At 45.0% G+C, this 20,294-nt stretch overlaps 1 protein-coding gene across 3 annotated transcripts in view; it reads left to right on the plus strand.

The window, feature by feature from the left end:
• The window catches only part of SPEF2 (sperm flagellar 2), a 100,173-nt gene that overhangs the window by 72,182 nt on the left and 7,697 nt on the right, over window positions 1–20,294 (plus strand). Inside the window, exons 19-33 of one of the 3 annotated variants that reach the window (XM_069963060.1) lie at window positions 447–614; window positions 3,327–3,401; window positions 5,255–5,397; window positions 7,088–7,215; window positions 8,169–8,307; window positions 8,473–8,610; window positions 10,370–10,530; window positions 14,021–14,204; window positions 15,116–15,254; window positions 15,680–15,811; window positions 16,487–16,625; window positions 16,868–17,097; window positions 17,242–17,348; window positions 18,307–18,489; window positions 20,127–20,219. In XM_069963060.1, coding sequence (XP_069819161.1) covers window positions 447–614; window positions 3,327–3,401; window positions 5,255–5,397; window positions 7,088–7,215; window positions 8,169–8,307; window positions 8,473–8,610; window positions 10,370–10,530; window positions 14,021–14,204; window positions 15,116–15,254; window positions 15,680–15,811; window positions 16,487–16,625; window positions 16,868–17,097; window positions 17,242–17,348; window positions 18,307–18,489; window positions 20,127–20,219 — 2,159 coding nt within the window. The remainder of the gene's footprint in view (window positions 1–446; window positions 615–3,326; window positions 3,402–5,254; window positions 5,398–7,087; window positions 7,216–8,168; window positions 8,308–8,472; window positions 8,611–10,369; window positions 10,531–14,020; window positions 14,205–15,115; window positions 15,255–15,679; window positions 15,812–16,486; window positions 16,626–16,867; window positions 17,098–17,241; window positions 17,349–18,306; window positions 18,490–20,126; window positions 20,220–20,294) is intronic. The other 2 variants (XM_069963061.1, XM_069963063.1) reach the window with 2 other exon arrangements.

Consider the following 20,294-nt stretch of genomic DNA (forward strand, 5'->3'; position numbering starts at 1 on the left):
GTTCCCAGATATACAATATATACAGTGATCAGAGTATCCAGATATACAATATATACAGTGATCAGAGTATCCAGATATACAATATATACAGTAAGAATAGTGCCCAGATATACATTATATACAGTGATCAGAGTACCCAACTATACAGTATATACAGTGAGCAGAGGGCCCAGGTATACAGTATATACAGTGAGCAGAGTATCTAGATATGCAGTATATACAGTGAGCAGAGTATCCAGATATGCAGTATATACAATGAGCAGAGTGCCCAGATATACAGTATATACAGTGAGCAGAGTGCCCAGGTAAACAGTATATACTGGGCACTCTAGAACACATTCTAACCCTCATAGCTGGGAACTGTCAGTAGTGACACAGGGGCAGCAGGGGCATAGAAAGCCTCAGACCACGTGTTGTGTAACACAATGTTATCCTTCTATACACAGCAAAAAAGCCTGAGAAGAGAGAGGAGATCCCACCGCCACCACCGGCCACGCCACCTCCACCACCGGCCACACCGCCTCCTCCAGAGACCACCCAGCAGCCCCCCGCCACAACATCAGACAAAAAGACCTCTGCTAAAAAGGGAAAAGGACGATCCAAATCTCCCAAAGGTCTCGTAACTTCTGTTTCTTCTTAATTGAGGATTTCCTTCATAAACGTACTATGACTGGGCGTCCATGCTGACGTAGATTGTCAACCAGAGAGCCAGCCCTGCGATGCCCCCTGCGTCTCTAGTTCTCCTGTTACCTGTGCTGCCCTCTTTGCTGTCCCCTCTTTTCCTGGATCCCTACATCGGGCTGTCTCCTCACTAACCATCTGTCAGACGTTTTCTTAAGACTTTAAGACCGCTCTTTTCTTGGTCTGATCATCAAGTTTTTCTGAACTTAACCTTCACCTTTGCTGGACCGTCTTATGGGACTCCATCAGCCCTAAACTTGTCGCCAAAATGTTCAGCACATTAGACTGTAAGCTCTCTGGAGCAGCGCTTCTTTATACCGTGTTGTTAGTGTATAGTCACACAGCATTCATCATTTACTCCTTTGTACAGCGCTACAGTATATGTATGGCACCTTCCAAATAAATACATAGGTGTAAAAAGGGGAGAGTTCCCAGTTTACATAAAAATGTGGAACTTTATGGCACCCTTGCTATGTAGGTGGGGCTTAGCTTAAAGGGGACCAGGCCTCCAGAGTTCCCCTGGACTGCAAAAGCCTAGCAATGTTCACAGAGTGGGTGTTTACATGCAAGCAGTGGGCCATTATTTAGGAGAGTGGGAGCTGGACATTGCTGGGCTTTTGCAACCGCAGGGAATGCTCCATGGGCTTTATCTCCTAATTTACATAAAAATCTCAGCACTGGAGCGATGGATTGAAATAAGAGTTATGTCTCATACACTGCCTTTACTTTAGTCAGCTGACATGTTCGCTTTAGGCCCCGTTCCCACTGAGCAAAACTAGCCTCCCGCTCATAATGGGAGTCTAGGGGAGGTGCGCGGTCCTGCTCTGTCCGCGCTGAAGAATGAACATGTTCCGCGGCGGAATTGTCTGCCGCGGAATTCCGCTAGTTTTGCTCAGTGGGAACGGGGCCTTAAAGTGTACCTGTAAATCTTTTCATATATTGAGACACGTCAAACGTTTGATGCAAGTGTTTAGACCTTGATCGATTGCTGGAACAAGCAAGGAAAGAAGTGCGTACCTGAGCTCTCCCTGTTCTCTGTACATGCGACTGAGATGGTCGTGACATCTGGGAGAGGACGTGCTTAGCCACTGCGCTTCTCCTGAATTTTTCTAGCAATCGGTTGAGGTCTAAAAAATTAAGAACCTGCAGAATTCTGAAATTCTATGTGGATGGGATTATAACTATAAAATGATACCACGTCCATTATATCAGTCTGCTTAGAGCCAAAGATCATTGCGTATTGTGTACTGGTGACAGATGCTGAGGTTATCTCCCATATGTGGTCCTCCAGCTGATGCAAAACTATAACTTCTGCTGCTGTCTGGGCATGCTGGGAATTGTAGTTTTGCTACAGCTGGAGGCTTATAGGCTGTTGTAGAGTCTGTATTAAAGGGGTTTCCTTCCTAGGACAAAAGCAGCACTTGGTCACTATTCCCAGATAATCGAGGAGTACAAATAACATCCATTGAACATATGCAGGGTCATTGTGGCACCCATGAACAGAACTATGGGACATAGACTGTGATAGGTACTTACCTATGAATGGCTACTTCATCCCAGTTTATGACATGTAGATACATTGATATATGAACAGATATTGTGGGTTATACTAACAGAGACTACTGTGCTGCCTCACTTACTGTATATGACAGAAGGTGATATATAAACCCCAGATTTATAAAGACTGCTTCAACGCGATGGCATAGATCAGAAGTTTCATGCAGGAAGCAACAACAGGAGCGAGACTGACAGCTGATACCATTCATATGGATTATAGAACAAGTCAACCAATTATACCGCACCATCATACCATCAACCAATATGGCTTCATTATATATAATTTCGTTCATTTTTAGTCTAATATTCTCAGCAGATTCATTTTTTAAAGGGGTTTTCTCAATTAAACATTTATATAATATCCTGAGGTAAAACTTTTAAAGGGGAACTGCTCAAATCAACTGGGAGCAGAAAGTCATACATATCTGTAAATCACTTCTATTTAAAAATCTCCAGTCTTCCAGTACTTATCAGCTGCTGTATGTCCTGCATGTATATTCTTTCCAGTCTGACACAATGCTCTCTGCTTCCACCTCTGTCCATGTCAGAAACTGTCCAGAGCAGGAGAGGTTTTCTATGGGCATTCGCCACTGCTCTGGGCAGTTTCTGACACAGACAGAGTTCCCCTTTGATGGTAGTAAAGGTATAAAGTTTCTCCCCCCTCAGTATGTATATTTTTCCACCAGTAGATAGAGGTGTACCCCTGTAGATTAAGTGGCCCCAGTAGGTAGAGTTTTCCTCCAGTGGTTAGAGTGTTGTCTCCCTGTAGTTATAGTTACCCCTTGGTAAGTATAGCTGCCCCTCCAGTAGATGGAGATGTCCTATGTAGGTTAAGTTGCCCCCCAGTAGGTAGAGCTAAATTGCTGCCCGAGGCGAGATGCTAATCTTGCCTCATGGCTGATCAGGCCCTGCCACTGGATATGCCATAAATGGCTGACCATTGTAGCATAATAACAACAGGTACAGGCGCAGGTGGGGTATACAAACAGTGTGTACAAGGGTCACATGCTCACTATAATACAGTCAGTATCTTTGTAAAGCTACTGCAGGCAGCAATGTGATATTTTATTGTTATTTTATGCTCATAGATAGTTCTGAAGAGAAGAAGGAAAAGAAAGACACGCCTCGTGGCAAAGACTCTGCCTCCAAGTCTCCAAAGTCAGGTACTGTAAGATTTGTAGTCTTTCCGGGTTCTGTTCACTCTGTATTGTGCCTAAGCTTCCATTTTGGATTGTCAAGTGGGCGTAGTCTGGTCTAACAGGAGCCGTAGTTTCCTGCTGCAGCAGATTTATCACCATTTATTCTGCAGATGGATGAGTATAAATTGTTGCTCAGAGCTAGCCTGTTTTGCATATTATAATAGAAAGAATAACCTGCTGGGAACATACGACCAGAATAAGTAAAGAAAGCACAACAGCAAGCCCCCCTAGTTCTAGGCCTCAAACTGTCCCCACCTATTTGCCCATCCGACCCTAGGTGGTCGGTGACAACTGGTCGACGTTCCCTTTCCAATCCAAAGTGCACACTGAGACGAGACAAGACAAACAAACCAATGGTCGTACAGAAATGGGTTATAAAGCCAAGAGGGCAAATACAGTAGCAAATGGGAGGTCAGAAAGGTAAGCCAGAGGTCAGAAGATCCAAAATAGTGATACAGGTAAACAACAGCCAAATGCAAATTTAGACTTATAGCAAGCACTGATCAGAGGGCCAGAGGTATTCTTATGGCATGATTGGACCAGTCCTCTGACATCCAAGCCACACAGATCACACACTGGTAAAGAAGGAATATGAGGGGTGAAGGTGAAGGTAAATCACCATTAGCTTCACAGTCTGCAGCCCAGAAAAGGAGGAGAAACAGCTGGGTGTGGTGGAATCCAATTAACACAGCAAAGAGTGAAATAGAGCAGTGTTCAGACATGTGCCAGACAAAATATTTGTCAGCTGATCAGACAGCTCTTTCCTGCTGAAAAATCATTGGCTGTCAGCTGTGCTTCTCCCTGCTTATTAGGGGATGTGCAGCCCTCTCCTGTAATCAGCTGTCAGTCACACATCCCCCTATTAAGCAGGGAGAAGTAGAGCTGATAGCCAATGGTTTTTCAGCAGGACAGAGTTGTCCGATCATCTGACGAACAAATGTTTGCTTATTAATCAGCTTATCGGCTATCCCCATTACACAGGACAACAGGATAGCTATCTCTTCCTGAAATTATACTGACCAAAGGTCTATATCAGTAAGGTTTAAAGGGGTTGTCCAGTGAAAATCTTTTTCTTTCAAATCAACTGGTGTCAGAAAGTTATATAGATTTGTGATTTACTTCTATTAAAAAAATCTCAAGTCTTCCCATACTCATCAGCTGCTGTATGTGATGCAGGAAATGTTTTATTTTCAGTCTGACACAGTGCTCTCTGCTGACATCTCTGGCCGAGACGGGAACTCTCTAGAGAAGGAGAGGCTTTCTATGGGAATCCCCATTGAAAACCTCTCTTCGTTTCTGGACAGTTTCTGTCTCGGCTAGAGATGTCAGCAGAGAGCACTGTGTCAGACTGAAAATAAAACAACATTTCATGCAGGATATACAGCAGCTAATAAGTCTGGGAAGGCTTGAGATTTTTTAATAGAAGTAAATCACAAATCTATATAACTTTCTGACACCAGTTGATTTGAAAGGAAAAGATTTTCACTGGACAACCCCTTTAATGTTACTGACCATGGGAGTGTCCAGAGCTCTGCTGCAGCACAGGAGAAACTATGGAGATTAAAGTTATAATAGTAAAAAAGAGTCTTGTACTAGTTTAGATGAGTGAAGGGCGCATGAAGGAGCACGTTGTGGATAGGTTTGTGGTTCAGAACCAGAACTCTGCACTAGAGTGAATATACAGCCAGTATATGATCATATATAAATAGATAGATAGATAGATAGATAGATAGATAGATAGATAGATAGATAGATACTATATACACTATACTTTATATATTCATTGCACTAGTAACCTTTTATTTTACATCAAAAAGGATCTCCGAGAGGTCGATCTCCGGGCAAGAAGAATAAGTCTGTTCCAACTACACCGGAGCCATCTTCTCCACCACCTGCCGGTCCTCCCCCAATAATGCCAGGGTCAGCTGAATGGGTGTATGTAGATGAGCCCCTTCCACAGGTACATGTAGATGGGGTGCTATCTGTTTAAAGGGAATGTCCCATGAAAAGTAATATACTTAGACCCAGCCCCGATTTCTAAACATTTCTTTTGTATTTACTCACTATATATATCCCAGGAATTATGTTAGCATAGCGCCACCTGCTGCTTGATGTCAATAGCTTTACTGTGTCCACCTCATTTGAAGCGCACATGTTCAGTATTTCTTTTCTCTTTCTAACATGTATGTCTTGGAAAAGAGAAAGTAGGAATATCTGGTGAGAGAAGTGTTATTTATAATAAAAATTTCCACAACCAAGACAATGTTTATGGAACAATCCCTATAAGGGTGTGTTCACATGTCGCTAATATGCTGCAGTTTTGTTGTGTATTCTCCTAACATAACTAGTCAAATTAGTTTCAACAAATCCACAGTGTGTGAACATTCCTTAAAGGGATATTCAGGGTAGAATTGTTTAAAAAGACTAAAGCCCCTATTACACGGGGCGATTGAGAGGAGCAAACGAGCGTTGTCAGCTATTACACATGGCGGCATCGAACGGGGGGGGGGGGGGCTGCCTGGCCAAAGGACCTGCCTGCTCAGCCATTCTGTGGCTCAGGTGGGATAAATATCTATATCCCTGGTGGTCTAGGGCAGAGAATGGATTAATATTAATATGCCTGGTGATCTCCAGTGGAGAAGAAATTTATTTTGGTATCCCTGGTGTTCTGGGGCAGAGAATGGATTAATATTAATATCCCTGGTGGTCTGCAGTGGAGAAGAGATTTATTTTGGTATCCCTGGTGTTCTGGGGCAGAGAATGGATTAATATTTATATCCCGGGTGGTCTGCAGTGGAGAAGAGATTTATTTTGGTATCCCTGGTGTTCTGGGGCAGAGAATGGATTAATATTTATATCCCTGGGGGTCTGCAGTGAAGAAGAGATTTATTTTGGTACCCCTGGCGGTCTAAGGCATAAAATGGATTGATGTTTGTATCCCTGGTGTCCTAGGGCAGAGAATTATTACTATACCCTTAAAGGGAATGTGTTGCCTAAATCTTCTTTTACTTATTGGAGTCAGATAAAAAAAAAACTTGTTCTTTTATTCTAATTTGTTTCTATCTTTTAACTTCTGACTATTTTCTGATGTATTTCACTATTTGTAGATTGTTACAAGGGCTGCCATATTTGCCTGGGCTGTTTTTAACAGCATTTAGTGACATGCTTTACAGTTAGACTCGTGGACATAGACGACAATAGACAGAGTCTGTTCCTATTAGATGAATGTAAAACATCATTGAGCGTGCTCTGTGACCTTTAAAGAAGTCATTCCACAGGGAGCTGCTATTGTCTTGTATTGATGCTATCTACCTACTGGTGTCACATGAGGCTGCAATGCTGTACAGATCACTTTACAGCAGACTTCTTTTATCAGGATTATTTTATACTATAGATTGAGAAATAGAAAATCAGAAGAAATGTCACCAAAAATTCTTTAAAAATATGTTTAACATAAAAACAGGTATTTAAACAAAAAGTTATTTTCTGATGACACATTCCCTTTAAGTGGAAAGTACCGGTAATGCTGTGTATTTAGGAGTACTAGTAGTTTCCTCCTTTTTTCTCTTTGGAACAATATTTCACAGTGACGTAAAGCAATGATACAACCAATACTAGAGAAAATAGTTTTTACAATTTCTTTCACACAGGAAGTTCCCGAATTCTTAGTTCCCTACTGGGAAACCATAGACGAGACCTATGATAACCATGTCAAAGTTGGATTGAGGAGCCTGAGAGAGGAGCGGCTTATTATGATTCATTATCTGTATGATATCAGGTACATGTGAGGGCCACCCTAACCACTCACAGGGGGCAACCTAACCACTCACAGGGCGCACCTAACCACTCACAGGGGGCACCTAACCACTTACAGGGGGCAACCTAACCACTCACAGGGGGCATCTAGCCACTCACAGGTGGCACCCTAACCACTGAGAGGGGGCAACCTAACCACTCACAGGGGGCACTTAAAGGGGTACTCCGGCACTGATAAAAAAAAACTGAACTGAAGCTCCAGTTTGTGTCTTCATTTTTTCTTCGCTTCCTGGTTTGGGGTTTCCCATGATGCACTTTGTCTCCTGTGATGTCTAACTGACTCTGTAAAACTGTTAGATGGCTTACATCTTGTTCCGCCAATCAGAGCTGAGCAACCTGAGTCATCTGACAAAGGGAGGCTGGCCTAACAGGGCTTAGACCCGCCTCCCTCTTGATGATGTCATTGTCACAAAATGGCTTCCACAGAGCAGCCCGGGGTCAGCAGTCATTAGGTAAGAATGAGTTTACTTCACTTCCTGGTGGGGGGTTGAGGGGGGAAAAGATAGGGAAGGGGGGGCAGATAGGTAAATGAAGCATATTACAAAGTTATATAACTTTGTAATGTGTTTCACTGGAGTACCCCTTTAACCACTTTCAAGGGACACCCTAACCACTCACAGGGAGCATATAACCACTCAGAGGGGGCACCTTAACAACTCACAGGGGGCACATAAAGCTCACAACCCCTTTACTGCATTACTGTTAGTAAAATCCTTATGATTCGTCATGGCACCACCTCCTCACCTCTACATGGTACATGCTAGGCTCATGGGTGCAGTAAAACATCCTAACATGCCCATTTGCACTATTAGGGAGGGGTACAGTAGGGATCACAAACACTCCGTTATAGGAACTTGTTGCACACATGGGATTTTTGCTGTATAGCTTTGCTAATATCGTGATCTGTTCTTTCAGGAACAAATTCAAGGACTATTTGCGGCGGCCGGACCATAAGCAGGAGTTTGTGTCTCAGTGGCAATCTGACTTCAACTCCATTGCGGAGGACATGAGGGGAGATGGTGAGACGAAAGCAGAACTGCACCAAAGAGTGGATGTAAGTGAGGAGGAACAAAAACATGATGAGGTTTTTTTATCAAGAAATATCAACTTCAATGGTGATGTTGGCTGTATTGACCCTCTGGCAGTTGTGGGATGCAGTCAGCATGGCTCTCTAAGTCATTAAACATTTTTGTTACCTTCTCCTCTTTTCCCAATAAAGGATTTAAGAGATCGTCTGTGGGATATCTGTGACAACAGAAAGGAGGAGGCCGAGCAGGAGAGGGCCAATGTCATGAGCGATGGCTGGCTGGAGGACCATGTGGGAATACTCATGAACCATTTTTTTTCATTGATGCAGGTATTTCTATGTGAAAGCAAAACTTTACCTATTATTCTTTCACATGCATTTTACACGACTAGAAACACATGGCTGCCTTTTTTCATAGACAGTGCCACCCCCGTCCTCAGGTTGTGTGAGGCATTACAACTTGGCTCTATTCACTTCAGTGGAGCTAAGCTGCAATACCCCACACAAACTGAGGACAAGAGTGGTGCTGTTTCTGGAAGAAAGCAGCCATGTTTTTCTAATCTTGGATAACCCTTTTAAGTAGAAGAAACGCAAATATAATTATATTGCTGTTTGGAGACAAGGATAAGCATCTGCCAGACACCCTGGATCCACATGTCTCTAGAGGAACATAGATGGGCAGTCTTACAGCATCATGTATCCATTTCTTATTTTCCTATCAGCAGACTTCGGGGGGCAGTCTCTATATGTATAGGGGCTGCCAATATCACGTTTGCCCCTTACATTCAGGGTACAGTATACTGTTCATCAGCATTGGGAAGCTGACATATACCATGGCGTACTGGCAGTAGCCCCATTCACTTTATTGACCTGAATGTAGTCCAGTGACTGGGTTCGGGACATGAAATTTTCCATCACTCTCAACTCCTATGAGCACCAACATCATCTGTTGGTGGGCGGCCAGGAGAGCCCCATATACTGATGGCCGAACTCTCTGCGACTGGTGGGTACAGCCATCAAAAGTCTAAAGTGTATGGGAACCTTTAGACTGTTGACAGGTCTAATGTGCAGAATATGGCACAGCCTAGGTCAGTCGGGGGCCCTTGTTGGATTTTGTGCCCAGCTTTGATCGGGCTACTAACTATAGAAACCAGGATATTACTATACATAGGAGCGGTGTGGGGAAGCTGACAGGGTGCGGTGGTGCAGGTGGGGATGAGTATTTAGTGATGTGATAACCGTACCCTGCCGCTCTCATCATTGGGAATGTGGTTTGTGCACAGTTCCCAGGCTCAGGCATTACTGGTTTCCTCACTTCTTCATTCACTTCCACTCCGGCACCATTAATCTCACTGGCAGCTGCTGTGAGGGTATATGTCATGTATATACCAGGTACGATGTATGCCACCAGCTATCTGACCTGTACACATGATACATACAGACTCCCTGGACTTGTGGTTGTGGGTTTTCAGGTAGTAAGGGCCGCCGGAGGGGATCACCACAGGAAGTCTTGTGCCAGTCATAAAAATTTTTTTCTTTTTTGTTGCATTTACATTTTATTTAAAATCCAGAAAGCTTCAGAATCTTGTTTCCAGAACAAAACCCCAATATAAGAAAGGCTTATAGGAAGAATACAAGATGGCAGGGGCAGTGTAATGGGGAATGTTCTGCTGGAGACCTTGTGTCCTGGCGTACCACCTACTTAACCATTGTACACAGTAAGTCCCCCCCCCTTTATGAGAGCGGGACCCACTTATGGAAGCAGATAATGCCCCAGGGGCCATACTGCAGACATTGTTACGGACAAGGGGGGGGATTTATCAAACATGGTGTAAAGTGAAACTGGCTCAGTTGCCCCTAGCAACCAATCAGATTCCACCTTTCATTCCTCACAGACTCTTTTGAAAATGAAAGGTGGAATCTGATTGGTTGCTAGGGGCAACTGAGCCAGTTTCACTTTACACCATGTTTGATAAATCTCCTGCAAGGAGATCAAAGAAGATGGGGGAGACCATGTCCATTGTTCTGTATTAATGGACATAGTGAGTGGTAATATAACCATTGATACATCACTTTTCTGTATATGTAGGTGGAGGTGGATCGTTTCCAGGATACAATGCGCTTTCTTCGTGACTACTATGATGGGATGCAGAATAAGATTCCAGCAGAGGGCGCTCAGGAGTTTGTCCGCATCCCTCTTCTGGACATGTCTAATGCCGACTCACCGGAGGAATCTAACACCCTAAGAAGGTAAATAAGATCATATACAGCAGTGATGTCACCTAATGAAGAAAGTCTGACATCATATAACAAGAATTGCACAGCATGGAGAGGGGGAGATACCAGGGCACAATGGGGGGGCAAACACCTGGACACAGCAGGTGGGGAAGCAGACACCGGGGCACAGCAGGGGAGAAGCAGACACCTGGGCACCGCAGTTGGGGAGCAGACACTTGGGTTCAGCAGAGGAGGGCAGACACCTGGGCACAGCAGGGGGGGAGGGCAGAAACCTTGGCACAGCAAGGGGGAGAGCAGGCACCCAGGCACAACAGGGGGAGGGCAAACACCCAGGCACAGCAGGGGGGGAGCAGACACCTGGGCACAGCAGGGGGGGAGCAGACACCTGGGCATAGCAGGGGGGGCAGACACCAGGGCATAGCAGGGGGCAGACACCTGGGCACAGCAGGGGAAGCAGACACCTGGGCACAGCAGGGGGGAGCAGAAACCTGGGCACACCAAGGGGTGTAGACACCCGGGCACAGCAAGGGAAGGCAAATACCTGGGCACAGCGGGGGGAGCAGACCCCTGGGCACAGCAAGGAGAGAGAGCAGACACCTAGGCACAGCAAGGAGAGGGAGCAGACACTTAGGCACAGCAAGGAGAGGGAGCAGACACTTGGGCACAGCAAGGAGAGGGAGCAGACACCTGGGCACAGCAGGAAGGGGGTGCATATAACTGGGCACTGTGCCTGCTGCCCCCAGTGATTATGATATATAGGAGTGTAACCTGCTGTTTGTAACAATGGGCTCCTCCCTTGGAGAGTCCAGGTGTCGCCCCCGTGTGGCTGTGTGGTCGGGGTGCAGAGGCTTCCATCCTCCTCATTACACACAGAAGACTTTCTTGACCTTTTTATCTTTCAATGATTTCCTGATAGTCATCAGGAAATCCACGTCCTGCTGTGTCACCATCTCTAATCCTCTATCGTCCTCGTTCTGTGTAGTATAGGGTAAAGCAATCCCCCATATGAGTAATAGGTTCCTGCATATCGAGTCTGATGGTAGAGACTGTGTGCCCGCTGTCTGCAATAGTTGTGAAATTGAAGCAGCTTTCTTTTATTTTGTTAACTTCTTAGAAGTTCTTCATTACGGATTGTGCGTAAAAGAAGAAGCGAAAGTGCAGTCTACAGCAACCTTACAAACCTTCTAGTTTGATAATCTTATCCAGAAACAGATGGGAAGATTCATCAAACTCTGCTATAGGTCTGATGTGGCGTTAGCTGACATGGATAGGAAGAGCTGGATAATTCTATCCCAGAGTTAAGATCCTGCGACTAAGGGCCCTATTACACTGAGCGATAATCGCCCAAATCGGCTGATATTTAAAGCGCTTACCGTAAATCCGACGGGACCTGCGCCTGTCTGCTCGGGAGCAGGTGTACATTTCTGCCATAATTTACACCTTGCAGATATAGGTATATACTTTGTGATACATGTTTTTCTTTTTTCTATTTGCATTTCACAATTTTAGTGTAACTTTAATCCTGGGACACGCTCATGCATGCAGAAGCTGTACTGTCCACTGCTCCATCCTGTGCAGGTGATTGTTCCGTGTAGCAGACAGATGACCCTGCAATATGTGATGGGCTCCTAACTCCCAAGCATAATAAATTAAACCAAATAACGCAAAATAAAGACACAACAGATTGTAATCAAGTGTCAAAGGGTCATAATTTTATTTAAAATTTCATGACACTGACAAATGGCAGATCCTCAACTCACAAAGAGTCACTCTCCAGCACTCAGGCGAGGAAAAACCTCCCGTGGAGGAAACCTTGAGGGAGCCATGGCTGGAGAGTTGCCCCTCCCCTAGGCTTAGAGGGCAATATCATACTATAAATATATAATAAACTGGATGTGAGAGAGATCTGGCTGCAATATCTGTCAACTTATTGATGGCTAGGGGGATGTATCTCTTCTCCCTCTCAGATCCAGGACCACTTCTCAAGAAGGTGGAGACTCTGGGTAGTCTAAAGCAGTAGACTAAAGCAGTCAACTTTTTTTTCCTGCTAGAACGTCCAAATTCTATCAAGGGAAGGGAGGAGTAAAGTGGTCAAACTCAAGGTCCTCTGGTGCATCCAAGTTGGCGATGATCAGGGCGCAGTGCATTGCTTTATGTAAACTTATTTATGACATAAGCGCTTGTCATCACAGTGAATGGTTGCCATGGTTACCACAGGTAAACACATCTGAAGAATTAACCCTTTTATGACTGGTGATGCACTTTACTGCAGAGGTCACTAAACACACTCATGACCAAGCTGATACCGGAGGTCGGACCCACTAGAATCAGACTCTAAGGAGATCCACCCGGACCCTAGCTCCAACTCCACCATGTATATATGATGACTGTTAGCCATGAGACTGCAGTCCGTTAGGATAAATATAAGCTTAGCCCCTTCCCTGGCCTGTGACGGTGCCAGCATACCCCCTCCGCTATGGTGGCAGTTCTTGACTTCCCTTTTTCTCATTGACCTGCAGAAGCTCTTGTCACCCCCATCACATCTGTCACATATCTGACATCTCTTCTGTAAAGTGCGAGAAGATGACACTATTCTTAGAAGTGTCCTGACCACTAATGTACAGCGTCTATGTAGGATCCTCGCTGACGTGTCACATGGTAGACGCTCTGTGGGCAAATTTATTACCACCGGGCTTGGGGGAAAGTGGGCCGGAGCAATATAGTGAGGCCTCGTACCGTAACATGTATGTCTAGACTGGATACCATTGTATACTCAGCTGAGAGCAGGACTAGCTATGTACAATGTATCAGTCTGGAGTCCAGGCTGTAGAGCTCACAGAGCATTGTCTAGACTGGATACAATTGTATTCTCAGATGAGAGCAGGACTAGCTATGTACAATGTATCAGTCGGGAGTCCAGGCTGTAGAGCTCACAGAGCATTGTCTAGACTGGATACAGTTGTATGACTTCTCAGCTGAGAGCAGGACTAGCTATGTACAATGTATCAGTCTGGAGTCCAGGCTGTAGAGCTCACAGAGCATTGTCTAGACTGGATTCAACTGTATCTATATCTCAGCTGAGAGCAGGACTAGCTATGCACAATGTATCAGTCTGGGGTCCAGGCTGTAGAGCTCACAGAGCATTGTCTAGACTGGATACAATTGTATCACTTCTCAGCTGAGAGCAGGACTAGCTATGTACAATGTATTAGTCTGGAGTCCAGGCTGTAGAGCTCACAGAGCATTGTCTAGACTGGATACAACTGTATCTATATCTCAGCTGAGAGCAGGACTAGCTATGTACAATGTATCAGTCTGGGGTCCAGGCTGTAGAGCTCACAGAGCATTGTCTAGACTGGATACAGTTGTATCACTTCTCAGCTGGGAGCAGGACTAGCTATGTACAATGTATCAGTCTGGAGTCCAGGCTGTAGAGCTCACAGAGCATTGTCAACACTGGATACCATTGTGTATAAATTGACTTTCCCTATGTTTCCTGAAGGATTCCCTTGGTTCCCAGGAGACCTCCGACGCCAGAGGTGAGCTCTGCAAAACAGAAGAGTAAGTCAGCTACTGTGAAAGGAAAGGAGGATGTCAGCGTGGAGGTGACCGGACAGCTCCCTGAGGGCGATCAGAAGCTCATTCATGATGCATGGCAGACAGCACTGGCAGCCATTGCTAATATGGTAAAACATTGAAAGAATGATCCCTTTCTATTCAGTGTTTTAAAGTAATACTCTGAAATATTTTTTTATATCAACTGGGGTCAGAAAGTTATACATATTTGTAATTTATTTCTATTTATAGAAGTAAATCATAAGTCCTCCAGTACTTATCAGCTGCTGTATGTCCTGCAGGAAGTGATGTATTCTTTCCAGTCTGATACAGTGTTCTCCGCTGCCACCTCTGTCCATGTCAGGAACTGTCCAGAGCAGTAGCAAATCCCCACAGAAAACCTCTCCTGCTCTGGACAGTTCCTGACATGAACAGAGGTGTCAGCACTGTGTCGGACTTGGGGGCGGGGAAGGTGATGGCAACTGGGAATGTAATATTGCAGTGGTCTGCAGTGCAGTCATACGTTCTTTAACCGTCACTTGAGATATTTCCCTTTCTCGAATTGTAGAAACTATTCAGCAATTTTTTCACTACGTCTGTTTCTGAGAAACATATAAGAGATTTATGTCAGTCATTGATAGGAGAGCGGGGGGGGGGGGGGATGGAGGGGAAGGTCACAGGTTCACCGAGCGGTTGTCACAGATGGCTGTACATTATTTACTCTGTATTATTCTCCGGTCAGCCATACCATTATAAAGGGGCTATCCAAGATTAGAAAAAGGACAGCCACTTCTGTGCGCCACCCCTGTCTTCAGGTTGTGTGTGGTACTACAATTCAGCTCCATTCACTTCAATGGAACTGAGCTTTAATACCACACCCAAACTGAGGACAAAAGTAGCGGTGTTTCTGGAAGAAAGCAGCCATGTTTTTCAAAACCTTGACAATCCCTTTTATTCTATGGCTGCTAGGTGGTGTTTTATATGTTCCCTTTTTCCCCCTTTTGTATGTGTTTTATATCAGCTCGTACATTTTACCCCCCAGGTAACAATTGAAAAACAATCCCTGGAGGTGGAGGAGGAGAAGGAGCGCCAGATGCTGGAGCTGAAGGAAAAAGAAAGAGCTAAAGTCTCTCAGAGCAGCCAAAAAGGGGCAAAAAAGAAATCACCCGTCAGGAAGAAAGGTTAGTGCCCCCTAGTGGTGGTGGGAATAAATGCCCATGTGACCATGGAGGAACACTGGATGGTATAGGTATAAAGGCACTATAGCTGGCAGATGGATCTTCTCTGTACCTCACGTAATTGTATTGGTCCACCATGGAGACATGGGGGAGGGGTAGACCCTGGGGATCTGTTACAGGGGTACAGGAGGAATAATACTTTTTTGGGAACATATAGCTGGTTCTGTTGTAAAGATATATATCTTGGAGTTCAGCATGTAGGAGGAGATGCCGTGCATCGTTTTCAGAGGGGCTCTGCTTCTCATTGAGGATCTCTATCTGGTGCACAGAGCCTTACAGCAGAGCTTCATGGGAAAATGTGCAAATGGTAGAAGTGTAGTGAAGATATAATGTCCAGTCCTGATTTGTATGTCTGTTCTTTATTCTAGGAGGGAAATCACCGGGACCGGCAGCCCCCACACCCCCACCTCCGGCCCCAGAGGAGAACTCAGAGCTGCAGAAGAAACAGGACTGTAAGATGAAGATGAAGCAGGAATATCTGAGCGCCCTTGAATGTGAAGGTCGGTGCTGGTAACAAAAGTGTGTCTGAAGTGCCCCATATATGATCCTCGTACTGTTAGAGCCTTTTACTGAAGTGTGTTTTATAACTTTCTTTGTTGACCTCAGCAGTGCCCTATATGTGGTTCTCGTACTGTTAGAGCCTTTTACTGAAGCTTTTTTATAACTTTCTTTATTGAGCTCAGATGAGCCCCATATCTGATTCTCATACCATTAGAATCTTTTACTGAACCTTTTTTTAAATAAATTTCTTTGTTCAGCTCAGAAGTTGCTCGTATGTGATGCTCACATTGTTAGAGCCTTTTACTGATGTTTTTTTCATACCTTTCTTTATTCCACTCTGCAGAACCCCTATGTGATCTTAACATAGAGCCTTTTACTGGCGTTTTTTTATAACTTTCTTTGTTCACCCCAGCAGTGTTTCATATATCTCTGTTAGAGCCTTTTACTGAAACTTTTTTATATAACGTTTTGCAAAGCCTAACAGCTGCCCTCTATGTGATCCTCATACTGTAACTGTACTGTAATAACTTTTTGTTCAGCTTAATAGTGCCTCATATGTGATCCTCGTACCTTTTACTGAGTATTTTATTTTTATAACTTTCCTTGTTTAGTTCAGCAGTGCCCCATACTGTTAGAGCCTTTTCCTGATGTTTTTTTCTTATAACTTTTTTCAGAGGCCTCTGTGAACTCCAGACTTGAACTGATAAAAGTAAAAGCCTTAGAAATGTGCCAGGAGATTGTGATAAGAGCGGAGCAGGCTTATAAAGACATGGACATGTGGCTGGGAGCGCGATTTCTGGCAGAGATGTCAAGGTACGACATGAAGCCCAGAGCAGCGTTGCCCAACCTGTGGCTCTACAGCTTATGCAGAACTGCAACTCAGCTGCCATTGCATGCTTGGGGGGGGGGGTTGTAGTTTTGCAGTGGCTGTGGCCACATGTTGGGAAGCACTGCTGTATAGTCTATGGGGAACATTTATAGTGTTGGGTACTGGGGAGGAATTCTAGTCAGGCATCATCAGATTTACCGGTGATGCAGCATTCGTTTATTCACAGCATTGGAAAGCTGATCCAGATTGCCCATCACTGTGTAGAAACCGGCACAAAGATACAGTATGAACTCTGCCTGGAGCAAACTGATTTCTATGTGAACTCTGATATAAAAGTGCTTCCTGATCCTGTACCGGAACCGAGACCTCCACCGGTGGAGAACCCTCCTGGGGCCACACTTACCGTATCTCAACTCCACAGATTGCACAAGCAGTTCCTGCAAGTGGCCCCTGGTGGTGAGTTATCTATACAATTCACACTATATGTATTGTATACATAATGTATATTATATATAACTATGTATATTATAGCTATAAATAAGCCAGCCAGATCAATGCTTAAGTGGTGGTCGGTAACTTAGAACAAATTCTTTCTTATAGGTCTTATGTCAAGTAAGTTATTCTCAGATATTTTGGTGGATCTGACTTCGATGACTTTTGGGGACGATGCTCTCCCGGATGTATGGATGCATCTTCCACTATCTGAGGTAAGTTTACATTTCCAGCTAAGTTCCAAGTGACAACTTCTGGACAGTGCCAGCCTTGGGTTAGATGGTGCCCCATGCCCCTTCCTCTTGTGGCCTATCACATAGTGCCCAAATGGTACACCAACGCGGTGTTGAGATATCACTGCCCCAGTGAAGATATGTCTTTTGCAGAACTGTACAGATATATAAGTAGCCCTTAAAGAGGCCATGGGATAAGGAATAGGGGATACGTTCTAATGGGACAAACCCTTTAAAGGGATTGTTCCGCCTTTCAACATCTTTTTATGTTGTTTTTAGGTCCAACCTTTTTATTATTAAATTCAAAGTATACATAAAATCTCTTGGGCTCCCCCTAGTGGTGGCTGCAGACAGTCACAAGTTTATCATTTATCTGTACATCTCTGCTATTAATTTGAAACTCTATGTTCAAAAATGGAGCAGAAATCGATACTACAGGCAATTTTAAGAAACTTTGTAATTGGGTTTATTAGGCAAATATGCCATTATGTGCATTCAAAAAGACTTTCCCCAGGTCCCCCCTCCCTCCTCTCTCATTCACTGCTCATTGTCAGGAAATTACGTTTTGTTACATCAGACATGCCCCTGTCTGTTCTATGGAGAGGGGAGGGGGAGGAGAAAGGAGGGAGATTAGTCGCCAGCAGAGAGAAGAGAACAAAGGATTACACAGTGGGACCTGTGTGAAAGCCGCTGTTGAGAGGTCAGAGAGGTCAGTGCTGACTTCAGAGGACATAGCCCAGTGATGTAGCTGTAAATTAACTCTTTGTTGTCCTGTTTTGGTGCCTCATCTCTCTCCACCCCTCCCCTCTCCGTAGAGAACAATGAAGACAATGAACAATGAAGCAAAATCTAAATATCCCAGTTATTAAGTGGTTAAAGCTTACCTGTCATAAAAAATAAACCCTTCTGACATATTGGTGCTGTTCTATCTGAATTCCAGATCCAGGAAATAACCTCTGTGTTGTCGGACGGCTTTGACTCTGTGAATTGGCGAAAGTTTTTGCTATCTGTTTCTTCTCCCTGGCCATACCCGTCTCTGGCCCAGCTCCTGGAGACCCTGCAGAGGTTCCAGGCCATAGATAGCAGTGGATACGGCACTGTGCATGAAGATCAGTACAATCAGGTGACTGATATATACAGAGGTAACAGCGCTGAGCATGTAGACATGAGGAATTTCTAAGCCAAAGGTTAATAAACTTAGGGTCCTTTTACACGGCCTGACATTGGCGCCAATTTAATACACCAATCTGTGTGCCTGTGTTCCTCTCTCTCCAGCTGGTCCCACCACCAAAGGGAATTCATGTGAACTCTAATTTGGAACTAAGTTGGACTCCTAGCCTACTTAATGCTCTGCAGAGACAGCAGTGCCTTTACATGGCACAATAATCAAGTGGCTGGGCTGCATGAACAATCCTTGTAGCTTTCATGCACTGCTGTGTGATCCGGCATCCCGCTCTCTTCAGTCCAGCTCTCTGACCGCTGCACTCGCTTCCTCTGGCTATTAGTTATTCTGGAAGAGGCGTGTGTGGCGACCTGTAGTTACAAAGGCGAACCGGACAGGAACTGACAATTCCAGATCACACAGCAGTGCAGTAGGTATGTATACACTGCTTGTGTGATCTGGAAACTGACAGCACAGATATAAACATATATGTGACTGCACAAAAAATACAAGGATCGTTGGTGCGGCTCAGCCACTTGATTATTGTGTGTGCTGACAGTTTCTAGATAGATCACACCAGCAGTTGAAAAAGGCTATTGCCAAAATGCTTCCTACATTCATGCTGTGAGTGGATATGTGAAACCGAAAAAAATGGTGAAACATTAGTGAGTGCCGGGACTTTTTTCTTTTATGTGATTGGGACCTTGCTTCCTTCCACGTGGACCATTGCATTAACACGGAGTGCTGACCACTGCCCCTGTTGGTGTGATGATGTGGGGAGGACTCACTGCCCCTGCTGGTGTAATGATGTGGGGAGGACACACTGCCCCCTGCTGGTGTGATGATGTGGGGAGGACTCACTGCCCCTGCTGGGGTAATGATGTGGGGAGGACTCACTGCCCCCTGCTGGTGTGATGATGTGGGGAGGACTCACTGCCCCCTGCTGGTGTAATGATGTGGGGAGAACTCACTGCACCCTGCTGGTGTAAAGATGTGGGGAGACTCACTGCCCCCTGCTGGTGTGATGATGTGGGGATGACTCACTGCCCCCTGCTGGTGTAATGATGTGGGGAGGACTCACTGCCCCCTGCTGGTGTGATTATGTTGGGAGGACTCACTGCCCCCTGTTGGTGTGATGATGTAAGGAGAACTCACTGCCCCTGCGAGAGTAATGATGTGGGGTGGACTCACTGCCCCCTGCTGGTGTGATGATGTGGGGATGACTCACTGCCCCCTGCTGGTGTGATGATGTGGGGAGGGCACACTACCCCCTGCTGGTGTGATGATGTGAGGAGGACACACTGCTGGCTGCTGGTGTAATGGTGTGGGGAGGACACACTGCCCCCTGCTGGTGTAATGATGTGAGGCCAACGCATACAACAGTGTTCACCCCTTGAGGCAACCAACGGGGTCCTGGAGCCCCTGTAGTTTTTCCCTATAAACTCCATTCACTCAGATATTGTAATCACATAGAAAGTTTCAATTGATGTCAACCATGCCTTTGTGGTGCGTTTTTTTGTTTGTTTGTTTTTGTCAGTGAGTGTGCGTCTTCTCTTATATATGTTAGTTAAATATATTTCTAAATTCTCCCCTGTAAGGTAGAGCTGTGGTTTACAGGAGAAACTGAGGGGACTGAACCCGAAGACCCAACACAACCTCTTCCCTTCAACAGACTGGAGCATCTCATAAAGGTAATGACTGTAATACAAGTATAAGTGGTAAAAGGGACACTCCAGGTAATGCTCTGTGAGCTAAACAGCCTGGAC

The sequence above is a fragment of the Dendropsophus ebraccatus genome, chromosome 3 (assembly GCF_027789765.1).
Source record: "Dendropsophus ebraccatus isolate aDenEbr1 chromosome 3, aDenEbr1.pat, whole genome shotgun sequence".
Taxonomy (NCBI): Eukaryota; Metazoa; Chordata; class Amphibia; order Anura; family Hylidae; genus Dendropsophus; species Dendropsophus ebraccatus.